Source organism: Pristis pectinata, chromosome 5 (genome assembly GCF_009764475.1).
Source record: "Pristis pectinata isolate sPriPec2 chromosome 5, sPriPec2.1.pri, whole genome shotgun sequence".
Taxonomy (NCBI): domain Eukaryota; kingdom Metazoa; phylum Chordata; class Chondrichthyes; order Rhinopristiformes; family Pristidae; genus Pristis; species Pristis pectinata.
In genome coordinates, this window is record NC_067409.1 from 76526795 (window position 1) to 76551291 (window position 24497).

Consider the following 24497-nt stretch of genomic DNA (forward strand, 5'->3'; position numbering starts at 1 on the left):
TTCTTCTGGACTGGAGGTTATTTAGGTTGATTAGTTCTCTATTTGTCCTGCAGATTGGATCCACTTCAGTTGGAATATTTGCAAGGTGCTGCATTGCAGCAAGAAAGATTAAGCAAAATGTTGGGGCATTGATCAGCTTGCTTGACACTAGTCTACATTGAGATTGCATCTGTTATGAACCCATTGGTTAAGATCACAAATTGCAGTAGACGCAACTTGGCAATTAATTTCTGTGGGCAGCCAAATTTGAGCAAGGTGATTCACAATCTTTCTTAATTGACAGATCTCAATTGTGAGGTCAGAAAAGGCCTTGTGCAGTGGTAGATGCTGTTCCCTTCTTATGGAGCTGGTTCTTCTGAGTTAACAAATTCTTCAATGTTTCAGGTGTGAGCCTTGCTCAATACTTGAAGTATTATATTTAGGGATTTTAACCATATTAGGATTTCCAAGTCTTCTATTATCCTTTCCTTTTACTGACGCATTCACTCTACTACTACTCGGGAGCACAGAGATCAGTTAAAGTTCTCAGAATACCACTCCTTCTCAATAAAATGCTAACTTTTTCCAAACATAGTCTAGAGCTGTAGTGATCTTGTCACCAATTAATTCTTTTCCAACTTTATTTGGCTGATAGTCAAGATAGTTAAAGAACGTGTATAGGCTGTCCCTGGGCTATAAATGCCCAACTTATTGGACACCCCTACATACAAACGAGCTCCCATACTATCAAATGCAAAAGGCTGATGTACTTGCATATGCTCGTTCCTACAAATGGCAGATCTAGTTTCCTCTCTCTCTACTTTTAGTAATTGTTCTTTCTTACCATTCTTGTGTGCTTTTAATGCCATTCATCACAATACTGTGGAGGTATGGATATCATATTGAGTGATACTTGTGCATTTTCCAACATGAACAAAATTGACTTATGGATGTCTGTAAAAACTGAACCTGTTCAGAACTATTGAATTTGAATCTTATGTTCAAGAAATAAATGCTCATACTTAAGATGGTAAGAGCTTGAAGAATGTTAGAGAGTAACAGAATGTTTGTCAATAACTGCCTTGGATATTGTGATCACTACAATAGAACTTGACCACCTGCCAGCCCTGAGATGAAATACATATGTCCATGTGAAACTGCCCAGATAACTTGGAATGAATCAAATTTTCATTGCTAAGCAATTATTGCATGCTTATTGGAACAACAGCTATTATATTAATTTTATTTTCTATTATTAGCTGTTCTGTGGCAAAACAATTATTTTGCCATGTTTTGAGTAGGTGCTTTTCATATCCCCGAGTAATCACATTCTAAGATTGGCTCTGATGCCATTTGTGATTAAGCTGTGGTACATTCTAAGAGTTTCTAGTTTTTGGCCCATAAAACATATGGAAACTACCAGGAATTGCACATTATTATCATGATTATCATATAGAATGAACAGCAAAAGATATATTTAAAGTGTTTGGAATAATATGTGTGGTTGACGCTGAGGAGGAAAGCTTTTGACTGAGGGAGGGCATCAACCAGACTGGTTGGTTGGCAGAAAATTAGCAAATGAAATTCATTGTGGGGAAGTGTGAAGCAATGTCAAGGAACTACACAACAGGTGGATACAGGGAAGCCTTAAGTGTGTGTTCACAGATCCTTAAAGGTAGCAGGACAGGTTAACAAAGTGATTAAAAAGGAACACAGGATGCTTTCCCTTAATGGATGATACACTGAACATAAGAGTAGGGTGGTTATGCTAGAACTGTATACAACATGAGTTAGGCCACAACTCTGGTCATCATATTACAGCACTGGAGAGGATGCCGTAGAGATTGATGAGGATGTTACCAAGACTGAAAAATATCAGCCATGAGGAAAGCTTGAACGTTGTTTTTCTTTAGAACAGAGGAGGCTAAAATGAGGCTTGATTAATCTAGACAAAATTATAAGGGAAAAAGATGGAGTAAGTAGGAAAGGAACTAATTCTCCTGATAGTAGGGTCAAAACCAGGAGGCAATGGATATAAAATAGAAAGATTAGAGAGTAGAAGAGGATTAATAAAGGGGTCCAGACTGCATTAAAAACACTGGAGGCAGAAACCCTTACCACATTTCAAGTGTACATCCAGGTACTATTTAAAAGATTTAATCTGCTATGGACCTAGTGCTGGAAGATTGGATTTGGCTGGCAAGTATTTTTTTTTCTTAACCTGCGAAGGTATTTTCCATTGAAAGCTAGATTCTCAGAGAGGGATGATTTCATCTATGGCTGACTGAGGAAGTTAAGGATGGTATCAATTTTGCTAACAAGGAATATAATGCTATGAAGATTAGTGCTGGGGGCTAGAAGAATGGGAAAATGTTAGAAATGGGCAAAGGATGATTTTTTTTTAAGAAAGGCAGGGAAGTAAATTGTAAGAGTAAGCTAGCAAGGAATATTGAAATAAAATTAGTAAAATCTTAGAGTCAGAGTCATAGAGCAATACAGCATGGATACAGGCCCTTCGGCCCAATGAGTCCATGCCCACCACAGTGCCCACCCAAGCTCGTCCCAATTTCTTGCGTTCGGCCCATATCCCTCTAAGCCCCACCCCTCCATGTACCTATCCAAGTGCTTCTTAAATGAGACTATTGTACGTGCCTCAACCACTTACTCTGGCAGCGTGTTCCATTACTTACCCACCCTCTGCGTGAAAAAGTTGCCCCTTCAGGTCCCTTTTAAATCTTTCCCCTCACACCCTAAAACCTATGGCCCCTAGTTTTGGACTCCCGTCCCTAGGGAAAGGACTGTTACCATCCACCTTATCTATGCCTCTCATAATTTTAACACATTTCTATAAGAGTTGCCCTTCATTCTGCTATGTTCCAAGGAATAAAGACCTAGCCTGGCCAACCTCTCCATATAACTCAGGCCTTCTAGTCCTGGCAACATCCTCATAAATCTTTTCTGCACCCTTTCCAGTTTAACCACATCTTTCCTATAACTTGGTGACCAAAACTGTACACAGAACTCCAAGTGCAGCCTCACCAACAACTTATACAACTGCAACATAATGACCCAACTCCTATACTCAGTGCCCTGACTGATGAAGGCCAACATGCTAAACGCCTTTTTCACCACCCTGTCTACCTGTGACACCACTTTCAATGAACTATGCACTTGTACTCCTGGGTCCCTCTGTTCCATTACACTCCCCAGTGCCCTATCATTCATAATACAAGTCCTAAGCTGGTTTGACTTTCCAAAATGCTTTACCTCACACTTAACTGTATTGAAATCCATTTGCCACTCCTCGGCCCACTTCTCTAACTGATCAAGATCCCCCTGCAATCTACGTTAACCTTCTTCATTATCAGCACCTCCTAATTTCGTGCCATCTGCAAACTTACTGATCAAGCCTTGTACATTTGCATCTAAATCATTTATATAAATAACGAATAACAAGGCTCCCAACACTGACCCCTGCAGCACACCACTAGTCACCAGTCTCCATTCTGAAAAACTTCCTTCAACCACCACCCTCTGCTTCCTACCTCTGAGCCAATTTTGAATCCACCCTGAACTAGCTCTCCCTTGATTCCATGAGACCTCACCTTCCAGACCAGCCTATCATGCGGGACCTTATTGAAGGCCTTGCTAAAGTCCAAATAGACAACATCCACTGCCCTACCCTCATCTACCTTTTTGGTTACCTCTTCAAAAAAAACTCTAAGGTTCATCAAGCATGACTTTCCACGCACAAAGCCATGCTGACTTCTCCTAATCAGACTCTGTCTATCCAAATGCTGGTAGATCCTGTTCCTCAGAATTCCTTCCAGTAACTTCCCCACTACTGATGTCAGGCTGACTGGCCTGTAGTTCCCTGGCTTGCCCTTGCTGCCTTTCTTAAACAACCAAACAACACTAGCCACCTTCCAGTCTTTGGGAACTTCACCAGTGGCTAACGATAAAACAAATATCTCAAGAGCCTCTGCAATCAACCCCTGTTAGATCCTGCCTTATTCCCCCAAAGTTAGCCCTGCTCCAGTTTAGGACCCCAACCTGTGGACCTGTCCTATCCTTTTTCATCACTATCGTAAAACTAATAGAATTATGGTCACTAAAGCCAAAGTGCTTCCTGGGTGCCACGTCCATTTTTTGCCCTGCCTCATTCCCGAAGAGGAAGTCCAATATTGCACCCTCCCAGCTAGGGTCCTCTATATATTAACACAGGAAACTTTACTGGGCACATTTCACAAACTACACCCTGACCAGGCCCTTAAATCTCTGGATAGACCAGTCGGTTCTGGGGAAATTAAGATCTCCCACTTATACAACCCTAATATTCTCACAACGATGAGCAATTTCTCAACACACCTGCTTCTCAAGTCCCCGCTGACTATTGAGAGGTCTGTAATACAGCCCACTAGAGTGACCCTCCCCTTCTTATTTCTAAGTTCTACCCACTGGCCGATCCCCCTAGAATGTCATCTCTGAGCACTGCTGTAATGTCCTCCCATGTCAAAAAGGCAACATCCCCTCCTTGGTTACCTGTACCTCTGTCACGCCTGTAGCATCTGTATCCTGCAATATTGAGCAGCCAGTCCTGCCCTTCTCTCAGCCACATTTCTGTTAGGCTATAACATCCCAGTCCTCAGAACCAATCCACGCTCTGAGTTCGTTCGCCTTACCTGTTAAACCTTATGCATTGAAATAAGTGCAGCTTAACTGGGTATTCCTTTCCCTGCCATTACTGTCCCTGGCTATCCTGACTACTAAACTTGCTCTCACTGGCTACTGCTTTCTCCCATGACTCACTCCTGCTCAGAGTCCCTCCCTCCTGCAAATCTAGTTTAAACCCTTCCATGTAGCATTAGCAAATTTCCCTGCAAGGATATTGGTCCCTCTCTGGTTCAAGTGCAATCCGTCCCTCTTGCACAGCTCACCTCTACCCCAGAAGAGATCCCAATGGTCCAAGAACCTGAATCCTGACCCCTGCACCAGTTCCTCAGCCACAAATTCATCTGGCCAACCCTTCTATTTCTGACCCTGCTAGCACGTGGCACCAGGAGTATTCAGAGATCACTACCCTCGAGGTCCTGCTTCTTACCTAACTCCCGATACTCATTCTGCAGAACCTCATTCCTTGTTCTACCTATGCCGTTTGTACCAACATCTACACCGGCCTCTGGCTGTTCACCCTCCCCCTCGAGTATTTTCTGCAGCCGCTCAGAGACATCCTTGACCCTGGCACTCAGGAGGCAACACCACCATTCAGCATCTCTTTTGTACCACAGAATCTCTTGTCTGACTCCCTCACTATTGAGTCTCCTATCACTATCGCCCTGCCTGACTCCACCCTTTCCCTCTGAGCTGGTCACTGTGCCAGAGACCTGACTACTGCTGCTAGCTCCTGAAAGAACATACCCCTCAACAGTATCCAAGGAGGTATACCTGTTATGGTGAGGAATTTGTTCTCTGAGAAAAGGTGAATGGTTATGGGGAGAAGGCGGGAGAATGGGGTTGAAAAAAAAAATCAGCTATGATTGAATGGCGGAGCAGTCTTTGTAGGCTGAATGGCCTAATTCTGCTCCTATATCTTATGGTTGTAAATCTTTGGAATTTCCTACCACACTTAGCTGCAGAAGCTGAATTACTGAATCTTTTCAAGGCTGAGATGAACAGGTTTTTTGAGCTAAAGGGTAATGGGAAAATGGGCAGGAAGGTGAAGCTGAGGTCAAGATCAGATCATCCCTGACCTCACTGACTGGTGGAACAGGTTTGAGGGTCCACATGACCTACTCTTGCTCCAATTCCGCATGTATTATGAAGTGCTGAATGGCCACCACCTATGAAGTGGGTAAATTTCTAATCTTGAGGCTAACAGTTTTCCTAATTGTACATCTGATTGGGACTAGCCTAGATGGGAATCTTGGTCAGCATGGACAAGTTGGGCTGAAGAGCTTGTGTCCATTCTGTATGATAACTCTATCTGAGGTTGTATATCCTGATTAATCCAATGAATCCCCACTCACCTGTTCTTTATTATCCTGTAATTTTTTTCCCTTCTAAATATTTATTCAGTTCTTTTACCAATGTCTTGATTGAACCTGTTTCCACCACGTTTTCAGGCCGTGGATTCCAGTTCACCACAAGTTTTAACACAAAAATTCTTCAAAGTTTCCTCCAATTTTGCCAGTCACCATAAATCTGTGTCTTATGATAACCTATACTTTTGCCAGTGGAAACAGCTTCTCTTTATTATAACCACTCATGATTTTCAGCACCCCTCTAAATTCCTGTTCTCTGAAGAGAACAATCTCAGTCTTTCCACAGACGTTATCTACTCCCTTATCTGACATGCTAATTAACTCTTCAAAAAATCATCTCGGTTTGTTCAGCATGATTTCTCCTTTCAATTGGCCTTTATTTTGCAGGGAAGGAGAAAATAGAGAATTTCAAAATAAAAAAAAGCGTAGTAGTCAACCACTTGACAAACCTTGAGGCATGCAAGTGGCAATCCATTTTCATTTTAAATCTTTTTATCCACATTTATAATGGAATATGCCTATGTAATTACACCTTCTTCCCACACCCCTATCATCCCCAGCAGATCCTGTAATAGTGCTCTAATTCCATCACTGCTTGGAAGATGTGTTGCTGTGGAACAAGTTTTATACAGTGTCCTTTATAAATGTGAGCACAGATTTATTGTGGGAATACTTTGAAAATGAGAGAATGTATGACTGTCTGAAGTGGAGATTGAATTATGTCTCAATGCTGTGGTCTAATTAATCCTTGCCCATTTCATCCTGCTTCACCTGACTACACCTGGTCTTGATTCCGCCAGTACCAAGTGCCTCGAGAGGGAGAGTGTAATTACAGAGTGACATGTTTGTGTAGGCGGCTTCTGTTATAAATAGGGACTGAGGAATTTGTGGCGGTAAAAGCTAATACAGAATGTGTGTAGGTGGAAAAAGATTCTCTTAATGTATATTACTTCTAAAGCTCCTGTAAAATTGCTCTCAATGAAAATTGGGGTTGCATATACCAAGCAATTGCACATATTCAAAATTAAATATCAAAAGAGATGAATTTTCATATTAAAAGGGTCACTTTGAGATAATATGTGTTATGTTTCTCAATTATATCCACAAGACAGAGTATTGAGGCATAAGTGGAAATCCTTGACAACAACATAATGGGGACTTGGAGACACGAGACTGCAGATTCTGGAATCTGGAGCAACAAACAAGAGGCTGGAGGAACTCAGGGGTCAGTCAGCATCCGTGGGGGAATATGGGCAATGTTTCAGGTTGAGACTCTTCATCTAGACTTGTTGGCTCAGTTCAGCAATGTAGAAAATCTATTTACTTGAGATTGTCAGGAGCAGTACATGTTTTGAACCAACAAGAATCTGCATTTGCATTGTCCCTTTAATCTTGTTAGATGTCCAAAGGGAATTCACAGAACGTTAAGGAACAAAATTTGCTTCTGCAATATTGGGGCAGATGACCAAAGGGATAACACAAATGCAGATTCTTGTTGATCAGAAGTTTTGAAGAGCATCTTAAAGGAAGTAAGAGTGATGGAGATATTTAAGGAGGGAGTTCCATGACTGAAAATCTTGTCAGCTGAAGAGACTGGCAGTGGGTAGGTTAGGGGAGGAGGAGTGGTCAATGAAAACTGGGATGTGGAAGAGATTCTAATTGGAAGAGCACAGAGAACTGGATGGGTTATAGGACTCGAGAAGATTATAAGTAAGAAGGATGACACCATGGATGGATTTAAACAAGGATGAGAACTTCAAAATTATGAGTAGGGAGGAAATTTTAATACTAACAGAAACACTGTAACAGTGAAGACGGGGTGCCAAGGCACAGATAATCAGAGGCATAGTCAGAGATATGCAGATGAAAATAAGTATTGGTTTATCATTGTCACATGTACTGAGGTACAGTGAAAAACTTGCCTTGCATACGGTTCGTACAGATCAGTTAATTACACAGTGCATTGAGGTCGTACAGGGTAAAAACAATAACAGAATACAGAGTAAAGTGTCACAGCTACAGAGGAAGTGCAGTGCAGGTAGACAATAAGATGCAAGGTCATAACGAGGTAGATTGTGAGGTCAAAAGTCCATCTCATCATTTAAGGGAACCGTTCAATAGTCTTATTGGGATAGAAGTATCTTTGAGCCTGGTGGTATGTACCCTCAGGCTCCTGTATTTTCTGCCTGATGGAAGAGGGGAGAAGAGAGAATGACCCAGGTAGGTGGGGTCTTTGATTATGCTAGCTGCTTCACCAACGCAGCAAGAGGTATAGACAGAGTCCATGGAGGGGAGGCTGGTTTCCGTGATGTGATGTGCTGGGCTGTGTCCACAACTCTTTGCAGTTTCTTGTGGTCCCGGGCTGAGCAGTTGCCATACCAAGCCGTGATGCATCCAGATAGGATGCTTTCTATGGTGCATCGATAAAAGTTGGTGAGGGTCAAAGGGGACACGCCAAACTTCTTTAGCCTCCTAAGGAAGAAGAGGCGCTGGTGAGCTTTCTTGGCCATGGTTGTCTATGTGGTTGGACCAGGACAGGCTATTGGTGATGTTCACTCCCAGAAACTTGAAGCTCTCAACCTTCCCCACCTCAGCACCATTGATGTAGACAGGTGCATGTACACCACCCCTTTTCTGAAGTCAATGACCAGCTCTTGTTTTGGTGACATTAAGGGAAAGGTTGTTGTCATGACACCATGCCACTAAGCTCTCTATCTCCTTCCTGTACTCCAACTCATTGTTATTTGAGATACGGCCCACTACGGTGGTATCATCTGCAAATTTGTAGATGGGGTTAGAGCAGAATCTGGCCACGCACTTGTGAGTGTACAGGGAGTAGAGTAGAGGGCTGAGGACGCAGCCTTGTGGGGCACCAGTGTTGAGAATAATCGTGCTGGAAGTGTTGCTGCTTATCCTCAATGATTGCAGTCTGTTGGTCAGAAAGTCAAAGATCTGGTTGCAGAGGGAGGTGTTGAGTCCCAGGTCTGGGAGTTTGGTGATGAGTTTGCTTGGAATTATAGTATTGAAGGCGGAGCTGTAGTCAATAAAAAATAGTCTAATGTAGGTGTCTTTACCGTCCAGATGCTCCAGAGCTGAGTGTAGGGTCAGGGAGATGGGTCCGCTGTAGACCTGTTTCGGCGGTAGGCAAATTGCAGTGGGTCGAGGTTTTCTGGGAGGCTGGAGTTAATGCATGCCGTGACTAGCCTCTCGAAGCACTTCGTGATGGCGGATGTCAGAGCCACCGGTCAGTATTCGTTAAGGCATGTTACTTTGTTTTTCTTGGGTACCAGGATGATAGTGGTCTTCTTAAAACAAGTGGGAACCTCAGATTGAAGCAGGGAGAGGTTGAGTATGTCTTCCAATACCCCTGCAAACTGATCTGAGGACATGGCCAGGGACACCATCTGGGCCAGATGCTTTCCATGGATTCAGTGGCATTGGAGGCTGTCAGGGTGGGTGGTGACAAACCAATCCCCTTCTGTTCAAAATGTGTATAGAATGCGTTAAGCTCATCAGGAAGGGATGCGCTGTTGCTGATGATGCTGCCTGACTTTGTTTTGTCGCCCGTTATAGCATGTAAGCCCTGCCACAACTGAGGGACTCTGTTTTGAACTGGTATTGTCTCTTGGCATCTCTGATAGCTTTACGGAGATTTTAATGATGTAGTAAATTTTGGTTAGAAGCTCATCTTGGGTTCAGATGTGATACCAGTATTGTAAACAGTCTGGGTCAGTCTCGGTTGCCAGAAAAAAGGAGCTGGGGAACAGAGGCTGTGGCAAAGGCAATGGCTTAGTTCTAACCTACACTGAGTTGAAGAAAATATCTGCTCATCCAACATTTGAATATTGATTAAGTGGAAAGACAATTTGGACAGCAGAGTGTCAGTTTAAGAGGCTGGTGGGATGGACGGCATTGTCAAAGATTACGGAATCTCCGAACCAAATTATTATGGGTGTAACACGTGCTTTAAATTCAGCAATCTTTCACACTTTTCTTGTCAGTTCTGCTCAGACTATCATAATTTCTAGATGGGAATTAATCAGAAAGTTCAGCCAAGATGTTCACTTACATAATATGGAAACAGAAGGGCCTCACGCAAACAGCAGGTTGCTGTCCACCTAGCCTGTTGATACTCAACCTGCTCTGTGGTTACTATGCTAAGTGGATTTCTTGCAGCAGAGTAAAATTTTGTGAAAAGATCAGCTGGAAGTGTTTTAAAAAGAGTATTGATGTAGTACTAGCTTATACGCCTGGAAAACAAGAGTTCCACGTAGCAGAAAAAAGTAATGGATGTTGAAAGAGATAAGTGACAACTTAAAACTAAAAGGAAGAATGTACAAGTATTACAAGCTATTGTTTGAGTGAATGGGAGATACATAGAAAAACAAAAGATAGCAAGAAGTTCAAAGAAGGGAACATAAAGAAAAAATTTGAAAACTATTGAAATCAGCAACTTCTTTAAATCATTGTGTGAGGAAAAAGATGGTAAACAGGAGCAATGAGGATTTCCTAAAAACTGGTACTGATTTTATCGTTAATGAAAATAAATGACGGGCAGACATGTTGATGTTCCCATCAAGTGACCATATATTATGGGTGAACCTAGCATTACTGATCACCAGTAAGTCCACTGTTGCCTCCATCTGATGTGTAATACACATTTCCAACAAGAATTGCAGGGTAACTGCTTGGGAGCAAGACTCCTGGGTAATTTTCTCCACCCCATCTTAATGCTGAGAGCTGGGGAATAGAATGTAAAAGCAAGGATGTTATGTAAAACATTGGTTAGGCCACTGCAGATGGTTCTGGTTGCCACAATATAGGAAGGATATGATTTCACTGGGGAGAGTGCAGAGGAAATTCACCAGTATGTTACCTGTGATAGAGCATTTAATTTATCAGGAGAGACTGGATAGAAACATAGAGAAACATAGAAAACCTACAGCACAATTGAGGCTCTTTGGCCCACAAAGCTGTGCTGAACATGTCCCTACCTTAGAAATTACTAGGCTTACCCATAGCCCTCTATTTTTCCTCAGCTCCATGTACCTATCCAAAAGTCTCTTAAAAGACCCTATCGTATCCGCCTCCACCACCGTTGCCGGCAGCCCATTCCACGCACTCACCACTCTCTGAGTAAAAAACTTACCCCTGACATCTCTTCTATACCTACTCCCCAGCACCTTAAACCTATGTCCTCTTGTGGCAACCATTCCAGCCCTGGGGAAAAGCCTCTGATTATCTACCTGATCAATGCCTCTCATCATCTTATATACCTCTATCAGGTCCCCCCTCATCCTCCGTCGCTTCAAGGAGAAAAGGCCAAGTTCCTTCAACCTGCTTTCATAAGGTATGCTCCGCATTCCAGGCAGCATCCTTGTAAATCTCCTCTGCACCCTTTCTATGGCTTCCACATCCTTCCTGTAATGAGGCAACCAGAACTGAGCACAGTACTCCAAGTGGGGTCTGACCAGGGTCCTATAAAGCTGCAACAATACCTCCCGGCTCCTAAGTTCAATTCCACGATTGATGAAGGACAATACACCATATGCCTTCTTAACCACAGAGTCAACCTGTACAGCTGCTTTGAGTGTCCTATGGACTCGGACCCCAAGATCCCTCTGATCCTCCACACTGCCACGAGTCCTACCATTAATGCTGTATTCTGCCGTCATATTTGCCCTACCAAAACGACCCACTTCACACTTATCTGGATTGAACTGCATCTGACACTTCTCAGCCCAGCATTTCATCCTATCTATGTCCCTCTGTAACCTCTGACAGCCCTCCATACTATCCACAGCACCTCCAACCTTTGTGTCATCCGCAAACTTACTAACCCACCCCTCCACTTCCTCATCCAAGTCGTTTATAAAAATCACAAAGAGTTAGGATCCCAGAACAGATCCCTGAGGTACACCACTGGTCACTGACCTCCATGCAGAATATGACCCTTCAACAACCACTCTTTGCCTTCTGTGGGCCAGCCAGTTCTGGATCCACATTGTAATGTCCCCTTGGATCCCATGCCTCATTACTTTCTCAAAAGACTTGCATGGGGTACCTTATCAAATGCCTTGCTGAAATCCATATGCACTAGATCTACTGCTCTCCCTTCATCGATGTGTTTAGTCACATCCTTAAAAAATTCAATCAGGCTCATAAGGCAGGACCTGCCCTTGACAAAGCCATGTTGACTATTCCTCATCATATTATATCTCTCCAAATGTTCATAAATCCTGCCTCTCAGGATCTTCTCCATCAGCTTACCAACCACTGAGGTAAGACTCACTGGCCTATAATTTCCTGGGCTATCTCTACTCCCTTTCTTGAATAAGGGAACAACATCCGCAACCCTCCAATCTTCTGGAACCTCTCCCGTCTCCATTGATGATGCAAAGATCATCGTCAGAGGGTCCTCAATCTCCTCCCTGGCCTCCCACAGCAGCCTGGGGTACATCCCATCCGGTCCCGGCGACTTATCCAACTTGATGCTTTCCAAAAGTTTCAGCACCTCCTCTTTCCTAATATCTACATGCTCAAGCTTTTCAGCCTGCTGCAAGTCTTCACTACAATCACCCAGATCTTTCTCGGTAGTGAATACTGATGTAAAGTATTCATTAAGTACCTCCACTATTTCTTCTGGATCCATACACACTTTCCCACTGCTGCACTTGATAGGCCCTATTCTTTCGCATCTTATCCTCTTGCTCTTCACATACTTGTAGAATGCATTGGGGTTTTCCTTAGTCCTGCCTGCCAAGGCCTTCTCATATCCCCTTCTGGCTCTCCTAATTTCCTTCTTAAGCTCCTTCCTTTTAGCCTTATACTCTTCCAGATCTCTAACATTACCTAACTCTCTGAACCTTTTGTAAGCTTTTCTTTTCCTTTTGACTAGATTTATTATAGCCTTTGTACACCACGGTTCCTGTATCCTCTCATGACTCCCTGTCTCATTGGAACATGCCTATGCAGAACTCCACCCAAATATCCCCTGAATATTTGCCACATTTCTTCCGTACTTTTCCCTGAGTACATCTGTTCCCAATTTAAGCTTCCAATTTCCTGCCTGAGAGCCTCATAATTCCCTTTACTCCAACTAAACGCCTTTCTAGTCTGTCTGTTCCTATCTCTCTCCAATGCTATTGTAAAGGAGACAGAATTATGATTACTATCTCAAAAATGCTCACCCACTGAGAGATCTGACACTTGACCAGGTTCATTTCCCAATATCAAATCCAGCATAGTCTCTCCTCTTGTGGGCTTATCTACATATTGTTTCAAGAAACCTTCTGAAACACACTCAACAAAATCCACCCCATCTAAACCCCTCACTGTATGGAGATGCCAGTCGATGTTTGGGAAATTAAAATCTCCCATCACAACAACTCTGTTATTATCACACCTTTCTAGGATCTGCTTCCCTATCTGCTCCTCGATATCCCTGGTACTATTGGGTGGCCTATGAAAAAACACCCAGTAAAGTTATTGACCCCTTCCTGTTCCTAACCTCCATCCACAGAGATTCCGTAGACAGTCCCTCCGTGACGTCCACCTTTTCTGCAGCCGTGACACTATCTCTGATCAACAGTGCCACTCCCCCACCTCTTTTGCCTCCCTCCCTGTCCTTTCTGAAACATCTAAAACCCGGCACTTGAAGTAACCATTCCGGTCCCTGAGCCATCCAAGTCTCTGTAATGGCCGCCACATCGTAGCTCCAAGTATTTATCCAAGCTCTAAGCTCATCCGCCTTGTTCGCAATACTCCTTGCGTTAAAATATACACATCACAAACCGGTCTGAGCACGTCCCTTCTCTCTCAACTGCCTATCCTCCCTCTCGTACCTACTACTAGCTTCCTCTATTTGAGAGCCAAACACCTCTTTCCCAGTTTCTCCAGGTCGGATCCCACCCCCAACAAATCTAGTTTAAACTTCCACCAGTAGCTTCAGCAAACTTCCCCGCCAGGATATTGGTCCCCCTGGGATTCAAGTGCTACCCGTTCTCTTTGTACAGGTCATACCTGCGGCAAAGGAGGCGGCAATGATCCGGAAATCGTAATCCCTGCCCTTTACTCCAATTCCTCAGCCACGCATTTAACCTCCTCTTCATTCTATTCCTATACTCGCTGTCACATGGCACAGGCAATGATCCTGAAATTACTACCTTTGAGGTCCTGATTCTCAACTTCCTTCCTAACTTCCTATAGTCTTTTTTTCAGGACCTCATCCCTTTTCCTACCTATGTCGTTGGTACCAGTATGTACCACGATTTCTGGCTGTTCTCCCTCCTTCTGCAGGATAGGCTAGGTTTGTTTTCCTTGGAGCAGAGGAGACTGAGGGGAGAGCTGATAGAGGTATACAAAATTATGAGGGGCATAGATAAGGTAGATGATAGATAACTTCTCCCCATAGCAGAGGTATCAAAAATTAGAAGGCATATGTTTAGGTTAAAGGTAAAGAGACTTAGAGGAGATCTGAGGAAGAACTTTTTCACCCGGGGGTGATTGAAATCTGCAATGCACTGCCTGAGTAAAGACAGGTACTCTCACAACATTTAAGTAGTTTCCAGGCAAGCACTTGAATTACCAATGCATTCTAGGCTATGGACCACGAGTTGGCAAATGGTTCGTTCAGATGGGTACTTGAGGTTGGCATGGAGATGGTGGGCTGAAGGGCTTGCTTCTGTGCTGTGTGATTCTATGATCAAATATTTGCCAGCTAATAGGGAACTGAGAACAGAGGTAAATGGGTTTCTGTTGGCAAGATATAGCAAGTGGTGTGCTACAGGAATCAGTGCTGGGCCTCAACGTTTTTACAAATGTATATGAATGAATTAGATGAAGGCACCAAAGGGATGCTAAATTTGCTGATGACAGAAAGGTAAGTAAGAAAGTAACAAGAGCATAAGGTAGCTGCAATATAGATGGAGTGCTGTGTAAGATTGTCCGTTTTTGCAGGAAAAAATAAGAAAGATGCATATTATCTAAATGACGAGATTGCAGAGCTCTGAAAGTACAGGAATTTCAGTGTCCTAGTGCATATTTCACTTGCATGAGCCATTGGCAATACCACATCTGGAGTACTATGTACCGTATTGGTCTGCTTATTTAGAGAAGGATGCAGATGCATTGGAAATAGTTCAAACTGCTATGAACAAATTGTCATATATGGAAAGGTTGGACAGGCTAGGCTCGTATGGGGATGATTTGATTGAAGCATATAAGATCCTGAGGGATCTGTACAGCATGGATGTGGAGAAGATATTTCCACTTGTGGGAGAACATAGAGTCACCCATTTACAATAAGGGCTGAAGTAAACTTCTTAATCTGAGAAGATTTTGTAACCCCCTTCAAGGAGCAGTGGAAGCAGGGTCTTTGAATATTTTTAAGGCAGAGGTAGATAGCTTTTTGATAAGCAAAGGAGTGGAAAGATGGGCAAGAATGTGGAGCTGAGGTCATAAACAGATCAGTGATAATCTTTAGGGTAAAGCACGTGTGAGGGGCTGCAAGGCCTACTTCTGCCCCTAATTCATATGTTCATACATACCACATGCACTTTCTAAGAGCAAGAAATAAAAGAGAATTTTTTTTTCAAGGAGAAGATGAGAATTGTTCTCAAGTTGTAATTGCCAATATATGGAGCAAGCTTCAATGAACATAAGGTCAACCTATTCTCAAACAAGGAGCTCCATGATTTTTTGATCAAGAATCACACAGGTGCAAATGGCTAAATACTATTTTGTGAGGAGTAAAGGGGAGAAAACGTGAGGTTTAAAAAAACAGAAGTAACCTTATTGGTATACTTTGTGAAGGAGTGTTTAATTTGTAAAGCAGCGGACATTTTAAAATTCATGATGCAATACTTCTGTGATCAAAAACCTAGATTTATTGAGTTCCCAGGGCTGGTGAGGCATTTGAAAATGATTTCCAATAAATTATGCTGCCAGACATGCAAAAACTCTAGTCATAGTTCTCCACATTTTACATAAGGAAAACTTCATCTTTTTGTTGTTTGGTAGCAATCAAAACTAAATTGGTAATGAACTTTAGCATTTGTGTTTCATGTGCATAACTAAAAGCATTAGTGCGTGGTTGTGTGGGTTAAAATAAAGCAGGTTTAGTGCGATTGGCTCACAGAAATTATTTGGATCTGGCCGCCTCCGCAAAACTGTTATGCTCCACCGAGCTGGTGCTATTGTTTCACTAAACTCTGCAACTGTCACAAGCAATGATTGAAGCGATGGATAATCAGTGCAGTTTCATTCTAATTATCAGAATTGATTTTACCTTCTTAAAGCTCAAATCTTGCCATGAAACTTACCAAGACAATTAACAAAAGAATGGGCTGGGGAATAATTATAAGGGGTGATTAAGAACGTATTGCCACTCCAAGCATAATTCATAGAGTTCTTATTGAGAAATGAAATATAGAGTCGTATTTTTCATTTGATATTTAAAACTGTAACTTGCGATTGTCATTGTCTTTGCTCATGTTTTATTCTTTGCCGTTCATACTGTTAACAGTTAATATGCTTGTAAATTTAATGAAGCTACTATTTTGCATGTTGCATTTAAACAGATGCAGATTTACTCTGTCAAATTTAATTTCCAGGTCAGTGTTGAAGTTCTGGTGGAACATCCTTTTTTGTTTTTGGGAAAGGCTGGTCATCATGTTGCCCGGAGAGAACCTCCCAACTATTTGGCTTGCCATGTTCCAAACTTTCTGTTGGCGATGTTTGCATATCTCTCACACTGAAAAATCTGAAAAATGGCTCTATAAATAAAGGACAGGCTATTGACACGACTGGTGCTTTGTTGAAGCACCCGAAGAATTATAGTATAACTGGGAGCAGGCCCCGGTACCTGGAGCGAGAGAACGGGATTGTTCAGGGAAATGTACCTGTTGTCTCAGAGAATGGCAAATTGTTTTCTGAAACCAATACAATACAATCTGCAAAGTCTTGGCTCAACAAAACAGAGGTTGGAAGGCCTCCAACAAGAAAAAGAAGATGGTCTGCTCCTGAAACACGAAAAGTAGAGAAGACTGAAGAGCAGTCATTGAATCTTCCCAAGCCTTCCTTCATTCCTCAGGAGGTTAAGATTTGCATTGAAGGACGGTCCAACATAGGCAAGTGAAGGCACTTTGGGGAGTGACAGTAGCTCAAAAAATGTTAAATCTATAATACTGTACTGTAGACTTAAAGCTAGAAAAAAAAACCCAGTATTTACATGTTATCTGCTTGTTATTTTAGGTTTTTGTTAATAACATGTTGTAATAATTTCGAATGGTGTTAAGGAGGAGACTGGTAACTGTTCTTTCCACATAGCTTTGACTGTTCACTGTTTATTGAATGCCCTTATAAAAATTCTCACCTGGATTATTCCTGTCACAATTAGTATCCATTATAGTCTTCTCTGGTACTGTTTTTTTTAATTTGGTTCATAATTAGTGACAGTTGGTGCCACTTTCTTTGTCCCCCATGCTCATTTGTACATTGTGCAACATAACAATGTGGCAGGACGGTCTTTGGGCACTTGCAATTCAGTAATATTTATTTACTGGGTATCTTGGTCTGGATGCTCAACATCATACCAAATTGACAAATTTAGTATTATCTGTAAACACTGTCATCCACTTAAACTAGATACTGAACTTTAAAAGAAAAAGAAACTGAAAAATGGTGTAAGTTTTAGAAGACGTGAGTCTAGAACCAATTGTAGATTCAAGTTGTTTGGAAGAATGAGAATCAATGAGGATATTCTTGTGTGAATGATTAAATATGGTAGCAGTAGTTCATTGAAGACTGCTTTATCAGAACGCACTTTTTAATGTAATGCTTAAAAAAGAGGGAGATGGGGAATCCCAGTGAGTTGAAACAAAAGCTGGAAGAGAAATCGAAGAGTTATCCAGTGTTTAACTGTTGTACTTTTAAAGCATTTGGCAATTTGCACATCTTGAGAGTCAACAATCATCCAGTGAGTCTGTCAGTTGTTGTGTTTTTCTCTCTACCTTTTTGAAAAGGGGAAACTTTAAAAAAGAGATGTAGCGAATATTGTTTGGCCTGCCTTAGCATTGGGACCTTCCCACAGTGTTGTTTTTTGGGAAACCGTGTTGAGTGATTGACGCAAAAGTCTGTCATATCTATTAATCTCTCTAGGACAGTTCAAAAAGATGTACGTTTCCAGTAATTTGCCCTTTTAAGAGATTTCAGGCTGTTTCAAAAATTAAAAATGGTTTCCAGTTGTGTAATAAAACAGGTTTCTTATTGACTTATATTTTACACATAAATATCAGTGCATACCAGTGATATCAACATTTTTTTAAAAATTGTACAGGGTTTTATCATTCAGATCTTTATTCTCAGCCACCTTCAAATAACTCTTAGATTATTTTAGAGTGTGTAATGCTTTTTGAAGCACATAACACAATAACACTCAAAACTTCACTCATCAAAAATGCAGTATTTAAAATGAACAAAGCCTTCTTTAATCTTGTCTTGCTTCATAATAGGTTATCAAACAAAACTGAAACCTTAAAATTGAGGGAGGGGTTTAGGGGGCGATAATTTTTTAATTTGTGCAAATAACTCGAAGTCTAGCTTGCATTGGAAAATGATTTCTTGACTTGCCTCTTTTAAGAATGTATCCAAAGCTGTTTCAAGATCTTAATGAAATGAATGGGTATAGGATTGGAGAGGCTAAAAGGCTTAAGTATTGTTGAAGTTCATAATAACTAAACCTCTTGACAGCACACCAAAATAGCTGAACAGGTTTTCATATATTGCACATTGACATTACTTGGTTAGTGCTGGGTTCCTAATGATAAAATGGGGTTTCTTTTCAATAAATACATCAGCCCTTCCATTAACTTGCTCAGGGCAGTCACATTCTTTTATTTTTCTTAATGCTACATAGCAAGAGGAAATTGAAGTGGAGTGCAGAGAATGAGATTTTAGCTAAATGAATCAGTACAGCTATACAGTCAGATAGGTGATTTTTTTAAAAAAAATCTCCCAGCATGGAAGCAGGGACTCGTTTAACTGACTGAATCTTCTGAAGAAACACTACAGGAAATAGTCAGGCGCAATATGAACAATTCAGTTACTTGTTTTATGTTGATTTTTAAGTAGGAATTCCATTTCTAGAATCTCGATCCAACCACATATTATTCTGAATTTGTTTGCTTGTTTAGTACGTGCAATAACCATTTGTTAAAAGTGCCAGGTTTAAAATGATAGTTAACATCTTTTCGCTTACATTTTAAAAAATATTATTTGCATTTCTCGCTAATCATTTTACTGCTGCCTTTTTTTAAACTGAGTCCCTGGCCTCCTTTTAAGAAAAAGTGCGCTGAATCAGAATGCAAGGAAAGCTTTTACATTTATAACCAGATCAGCCATGTGCCTCTGTACAAAGTCTGATTTGCAATAGTTAACTGACAACAGGCTATTTTTTAAAAGTTTGTAGTGAGCAAAAATAAAACAAAACTCACACAAAATTAAGTCAGGGTAACCCCACCTGTTTGTAGACAGTTACAAATATTTACTGGTTATTCCTATAGTAGTAGAAATTTCCACCGACAACACCTTTTTAATTTGTTGGATAGGATGATTGGAGAGACCTGTAGAACCCTTTCACACCTCTTACTCAGGGATGGGCTGGTGTGTATGTGGAACACTGATGTAACCGGAAGCAGCACTTTCACTAACTCCGAAGCCTAATTTCTTTTAACAGACCTAGCCTCAAATATTGTTACCTTACTAATCAGATAACTGTGGCACTGTATTTAAACGGAATCTTATAAACAAAGTGCTTTTGAAGGGTAACAGTTAAGGCTCACATATGTTGATTAGTACAGGTAATGTGAATCTATTGCACATGGAGATTTGAATGTTGATGAAAGGTTACTCAGTTTTTGAAAGGCTCAGATACTGTTTAAACTAGCTTTGACTTTCATACCTTGTAATATATTTGAGGGGGGAAATAAACATTAGAAAAGTTGAAGGTTCCCTTTAGTTGTATATTTTAATTTGTAATGTCCAGGAGATTGATTTATTCAGGCTGTGGTGAGGTTGAAGTACTGTATAAAGAGGCTTTTGGACGTGCAGCCAGTTTGTGAATAGTTCCCAGATATGAACTGCTGCTCCTGAGTTTGCTATATTTTTGGTTGTTAGTATCTTTTGAAAGTTTTAAGTCTTCCATTGAGAATCAATTAGAGGCGGCAATTGTCTTTTTTGTTTTCTTTGTGGACTGACTAAGCTGTGGTCACCTAATGGCAATGGCCAGTAGAGGTAGGAAAATGGGGGAGGGATAAAATGTTTTGCACCTTACTGATGATGAGAGAGTTTTTTCAGTGCATAAATACGTAGTTAAGAGCTTTCATTGTGAAAGGGGGGACGTTTTCCGTACACGTGTGTATTCTATGTAATTCCAGTGTACAATATTGTACTTGCACTAGCTTTTTTTAAACAATTATACAAATGGAAGAATTCATATTCTATTTTCTAATCGTGGTGTGTCTATTTGTAGGATACACTCGGGTCTGTTGAATTTTATGGTCCCTTTCTTTGATGGTGCTTGCAGGTTTTCTAGTTAGAAGTTATTTCATTATTATGATAATATTTGATCCAGACTTTGAACAAATTTTGTTTTAAAGAAATTGTCTGTATACCAGTACAAGTTTATTGTTTCAGTATACTCGTACTAATAAAATAACAGTGCCAACCACAACTGTTTCCAGTAGTTGCTTGTTTCTAGTTTTACTCTTTTGCCACACTTCATAAGAATCAGCTAATTTCACATAACTTCCTCAGGCAACTAAACACTATGGTTACAGACCACATAATGGGCCCATTCTTACAAAAGTATGCAAAACTGCATTTTACTTTATCTCATTTTTTAAAATTCATTTCTTGTTCTTTAAAATGCTTTTAAGTAATGTAATAATTTTAATTAATTAAATCTTGATATTTTTAAATTTCTCTTTCAGTTCAATCAACAGGCTGTCTTAGGACCATTAGGGCACTGTAGAGGTGGGGCCTCAGGGTCTGCTGCCTGAAGCCCAGTCACTGCTGTGGCCTGCTCACGAAATGGCCATGACAGTAATCAGTATCACATTGCTGTAAGACCTGCAGATCAACAGTTTTATACAGATAGTTCTGCTCTAATGCAATTGTTACATTTCTAAGAAACCTTGCATATTAGAAAGTCATGTTATAGCAGAACAGGCTGTACTTGTCTTCGAAACACAGGTTTAAACACAGCAACACACAAAGCGCTGGAGGAACTCAGTGGGTCAGGAAGCATCTGTGGAGGGAAATGGACAGTCGATGTTTTGGGTCAAGACCCTTAATCTAGACTGAAAGAGGGGAGATAGCCAGTATAAAGAGGTGGAGGGAAAAGGTATACTGGCTATCTCCCTTCTTTCAGTACAGATGAAAGGTCTCAACCCGAAACATCGACTGTCCGTTTCCCTTCATAGATGCTGCCTGACACCCTGAGTTCCTCCAGCGCTTTGTGTGTTGCTCCAGATTTCAGCATCTGCGGTCTCCTGTGTGTCCATAGATTTAAACAAGTTTTCCCGATCACGATCGCGCAATAACCAGTGCGACCACGTAATGCAAATAGTGTTCCCTAATCCATCAGTCACATTATAACCAATGAATGAACATGATGGAAACGCATTATAGCAGAACCACCTGTATTAATTTACCAGATGTGAGCAGTGCTAGCAAGATTAGCATAAGTTGCCCACCCTAATTAATACACTTCGAAGTATGGTGAGCTGCCACTTTCAACTGTTACTGTCTATGTGTTGAATGCCATTAAGTAGCGATGTCCAAGTTTCTGACCCTCCGACAAAGAATGAATGGTGACATATGACTTGGAGGGAAGCTCAAAGTTTGCACCATTCACCTTCATCTGCTGCCTTGGCCTATCTAGTAGAGCTTGCAGCTTTGGGAGGTGCTGTAATACATTCTATAGATGGTACTAACTGCAGCCACAATAGAGTCTGGAGGATGAGGTGGTAACACCAACACCATTGGGCTGTTTAATCATGGATGGTTTCAAGGTTTGAGTGTTATTCGGGCTCCACTCTTCCAAGCAAGTGGTGGTTACTCCTGCAATACACAGAGTGCTGGAGGAACTCAGCAGGTCAGGCAGCATCCACGGAGAGAACTGGACAGTCGACATCTCGGGTCGAGACCCTTCATCTGGTGAGTACTTCTAATTTGCTTTATAAATGTTGACAAGCTTTGTGGAGTTGGGAAGTGAGTAACTTGCTCCAGAGTACCCAGTTGTTGAACTGTTCTCATAATTTCAGCGTTTATGGCTTGGTCTCGTTAAGTTCCTAGTCAGTGCTGACCCTTCAAGATATTTATGGCACAAGTTTTCACCCGTAATACAATTGAATGTCAAGGGCAGGGGTGGTTAGACTGTTGGAGATGATGATTGCTACTGACGTAAATGTTACCTGCATTTCTCTGTCCAAGCCTGAATATCAAGCCAGGTCTTTCTATACCCTTGGGGGTCTGGAGATTGGATGGTCTCTCCATCTGGCTGTTTAACAATGAAAAATGTATGCAAGACTAGCATAAATTGCCAACAACCTGACGGGGTTTCCACCCCATCCTCCAGACCACCCACTACTGATGTACTATGACTGCAGCTAGTACCATCTACAGAATACACTGCAGCACCTCAACAACCCTCAGCCTTCTTCAGCAACACCTCCCAAACCTGCATCCTCTATTAGCTTTGAAGGCAGAGAGTTGAAGGGATTGGCACAACCTTTGAGCTTCCCTCCAAGTCGCACACATCCTGACCTGGCCAGTCATTCTTTGCCAATGGGGCAGAAACCCAGACCGTCCTTTTTACCAGCATTTAACACATGGACTGCAACAGTTTAAAGAGGCAGCTCACCAATACCTCAATTAGACTGGGCAATTTATGCTAGACAATGAGATGCTGCAGTAATGCCTAGTGGCTGATTGTCCTCCCAAGAATAGTCTTCCTTGATGCTAGTTATGCTACCAGGTAGTGAAGAATTCTCTCAATTCCCATTAAGTTCAATTTTAGTGAGCATATTGATGTTATGCTCAGTAATGATGTCTTGAGTTCAAGGGCATAGTTTTCACCTTACCTGTGCTAATTCAGTTCTTTCATCCTGGACTGCAGTAATGTCTGCAGCTATGTACAGTTGTAATATTTATGCCAATGTTCATGAATTATTTAAACCATCCTCACATAGTCTGGATCATTTATGACTGGACTTAACACGAACCAGCTTAGCAACCTGGATAAGACACTTATATCATAAGAGGCTATACAAGCTGAATGTGTGTACCTTGGAGTATTGACTATTTAATATTGACTGTATTGAAATTTACTCAAAACCCAATAGGATATAGACAAACAATCTGCTGGAGGAACTCTGTGGGAGGAAAGGAATGGTTGACATTTTGGGTCGAAACCCTGCCTCAGGACTTTGACCTATCTTGACCCACTGAGTTCCTCCAGCAGATTGTTGCTCCAGATTCCAGCATCTGTACTCTCATCTCCAGGATATAGACAAATGTTGGAATGTGTAACAGTCAATGTTTCAACCTTGTAAGAGTGTTGGTAGAAAGACTTAAATTTAATTACTTTATGTGGAGGTTGATGAATGTAGAGGACTGATTGTATCAACAAATGCACAAAAGATTTAGCTAAGTACTCATGCAGAATTAAATGGAAGGATATAAAAGTGAAGGAGGGATACAGTACTTCCCCTATAACGGCACGAGCCAGAGTAAAAGCAGTGATCTTTCTAATCTTGTGCATTTTTGTTGTTTTAGCCAATATTGCTAAGACCTAACTGTCCTGCTGGGAGCTCAAGACTTCTTTTATTTCTAAATGTATTCAATTATGTGAATAACTATGTTATTCCTACATGTTTGCAAAATGGCATGTAAATTCCTTATAATCATATTATGAGGTTATTTGCTTATGACATTAAATATCTTGGAGGGCAACTGCTTAATAGGGTACGATATACATTTCAAACTGGCTAGTTAACCCAGATGAATGCAGAAACAGTTCTAAGTTTAGGATATTACAAATGAGCAGCATGTAGGTAATCAGTTTTGGTCTCTTCATATAAAGAGGAGCAGCTTTATTTGAGCCATTTCAGTGACGGCATGGCTGACCAGGGAGTTCACTGATTATTGTTACTGGCCCTTTGGTTGCATAATTGAACCACATTTCTACATTCATAATGTACTGTTTCAGAAATATAGATTGCATTATTCTCTTAAGTGCAAATGAAATGCAGAATATCAATTCAGGAAAGAATATTAAATTGGCACCTTGCATTTTCTGAAAATAGCTAATACAACATTTTCTTTTATTATTATTATTGTCTATTCTACCTCATTCCTATATTATGTGCAAATTCTCACTTATGAGCTACAACTAATTACAACAGCATTAGTTTT

General features: G+C 41.2%; 1 protein-coding gene across 1 annotated transcript in view; it reads left to right on the forward strand.

The window, feature by feature from the left end:
• The window catches only part of LOC127570301 (ataxin-1-like), a 245768-nt gene extending 225028 nt beyond the window's left edge, over positions 1–20740 (forward strand). The window contains 2 exon segments of the mRNA XM_052015724.1: positions 16634–16661; positions 16664–20740. Coding sequence (XP_051871684.1) covers positions 16634–16661; positions 16664–17157 — 522 coding nt within the window. The 3' untranslated portion in view covers positions 17158–20740.
• Positions 20741–24497: the final 3757 nt, after the last annotated feature.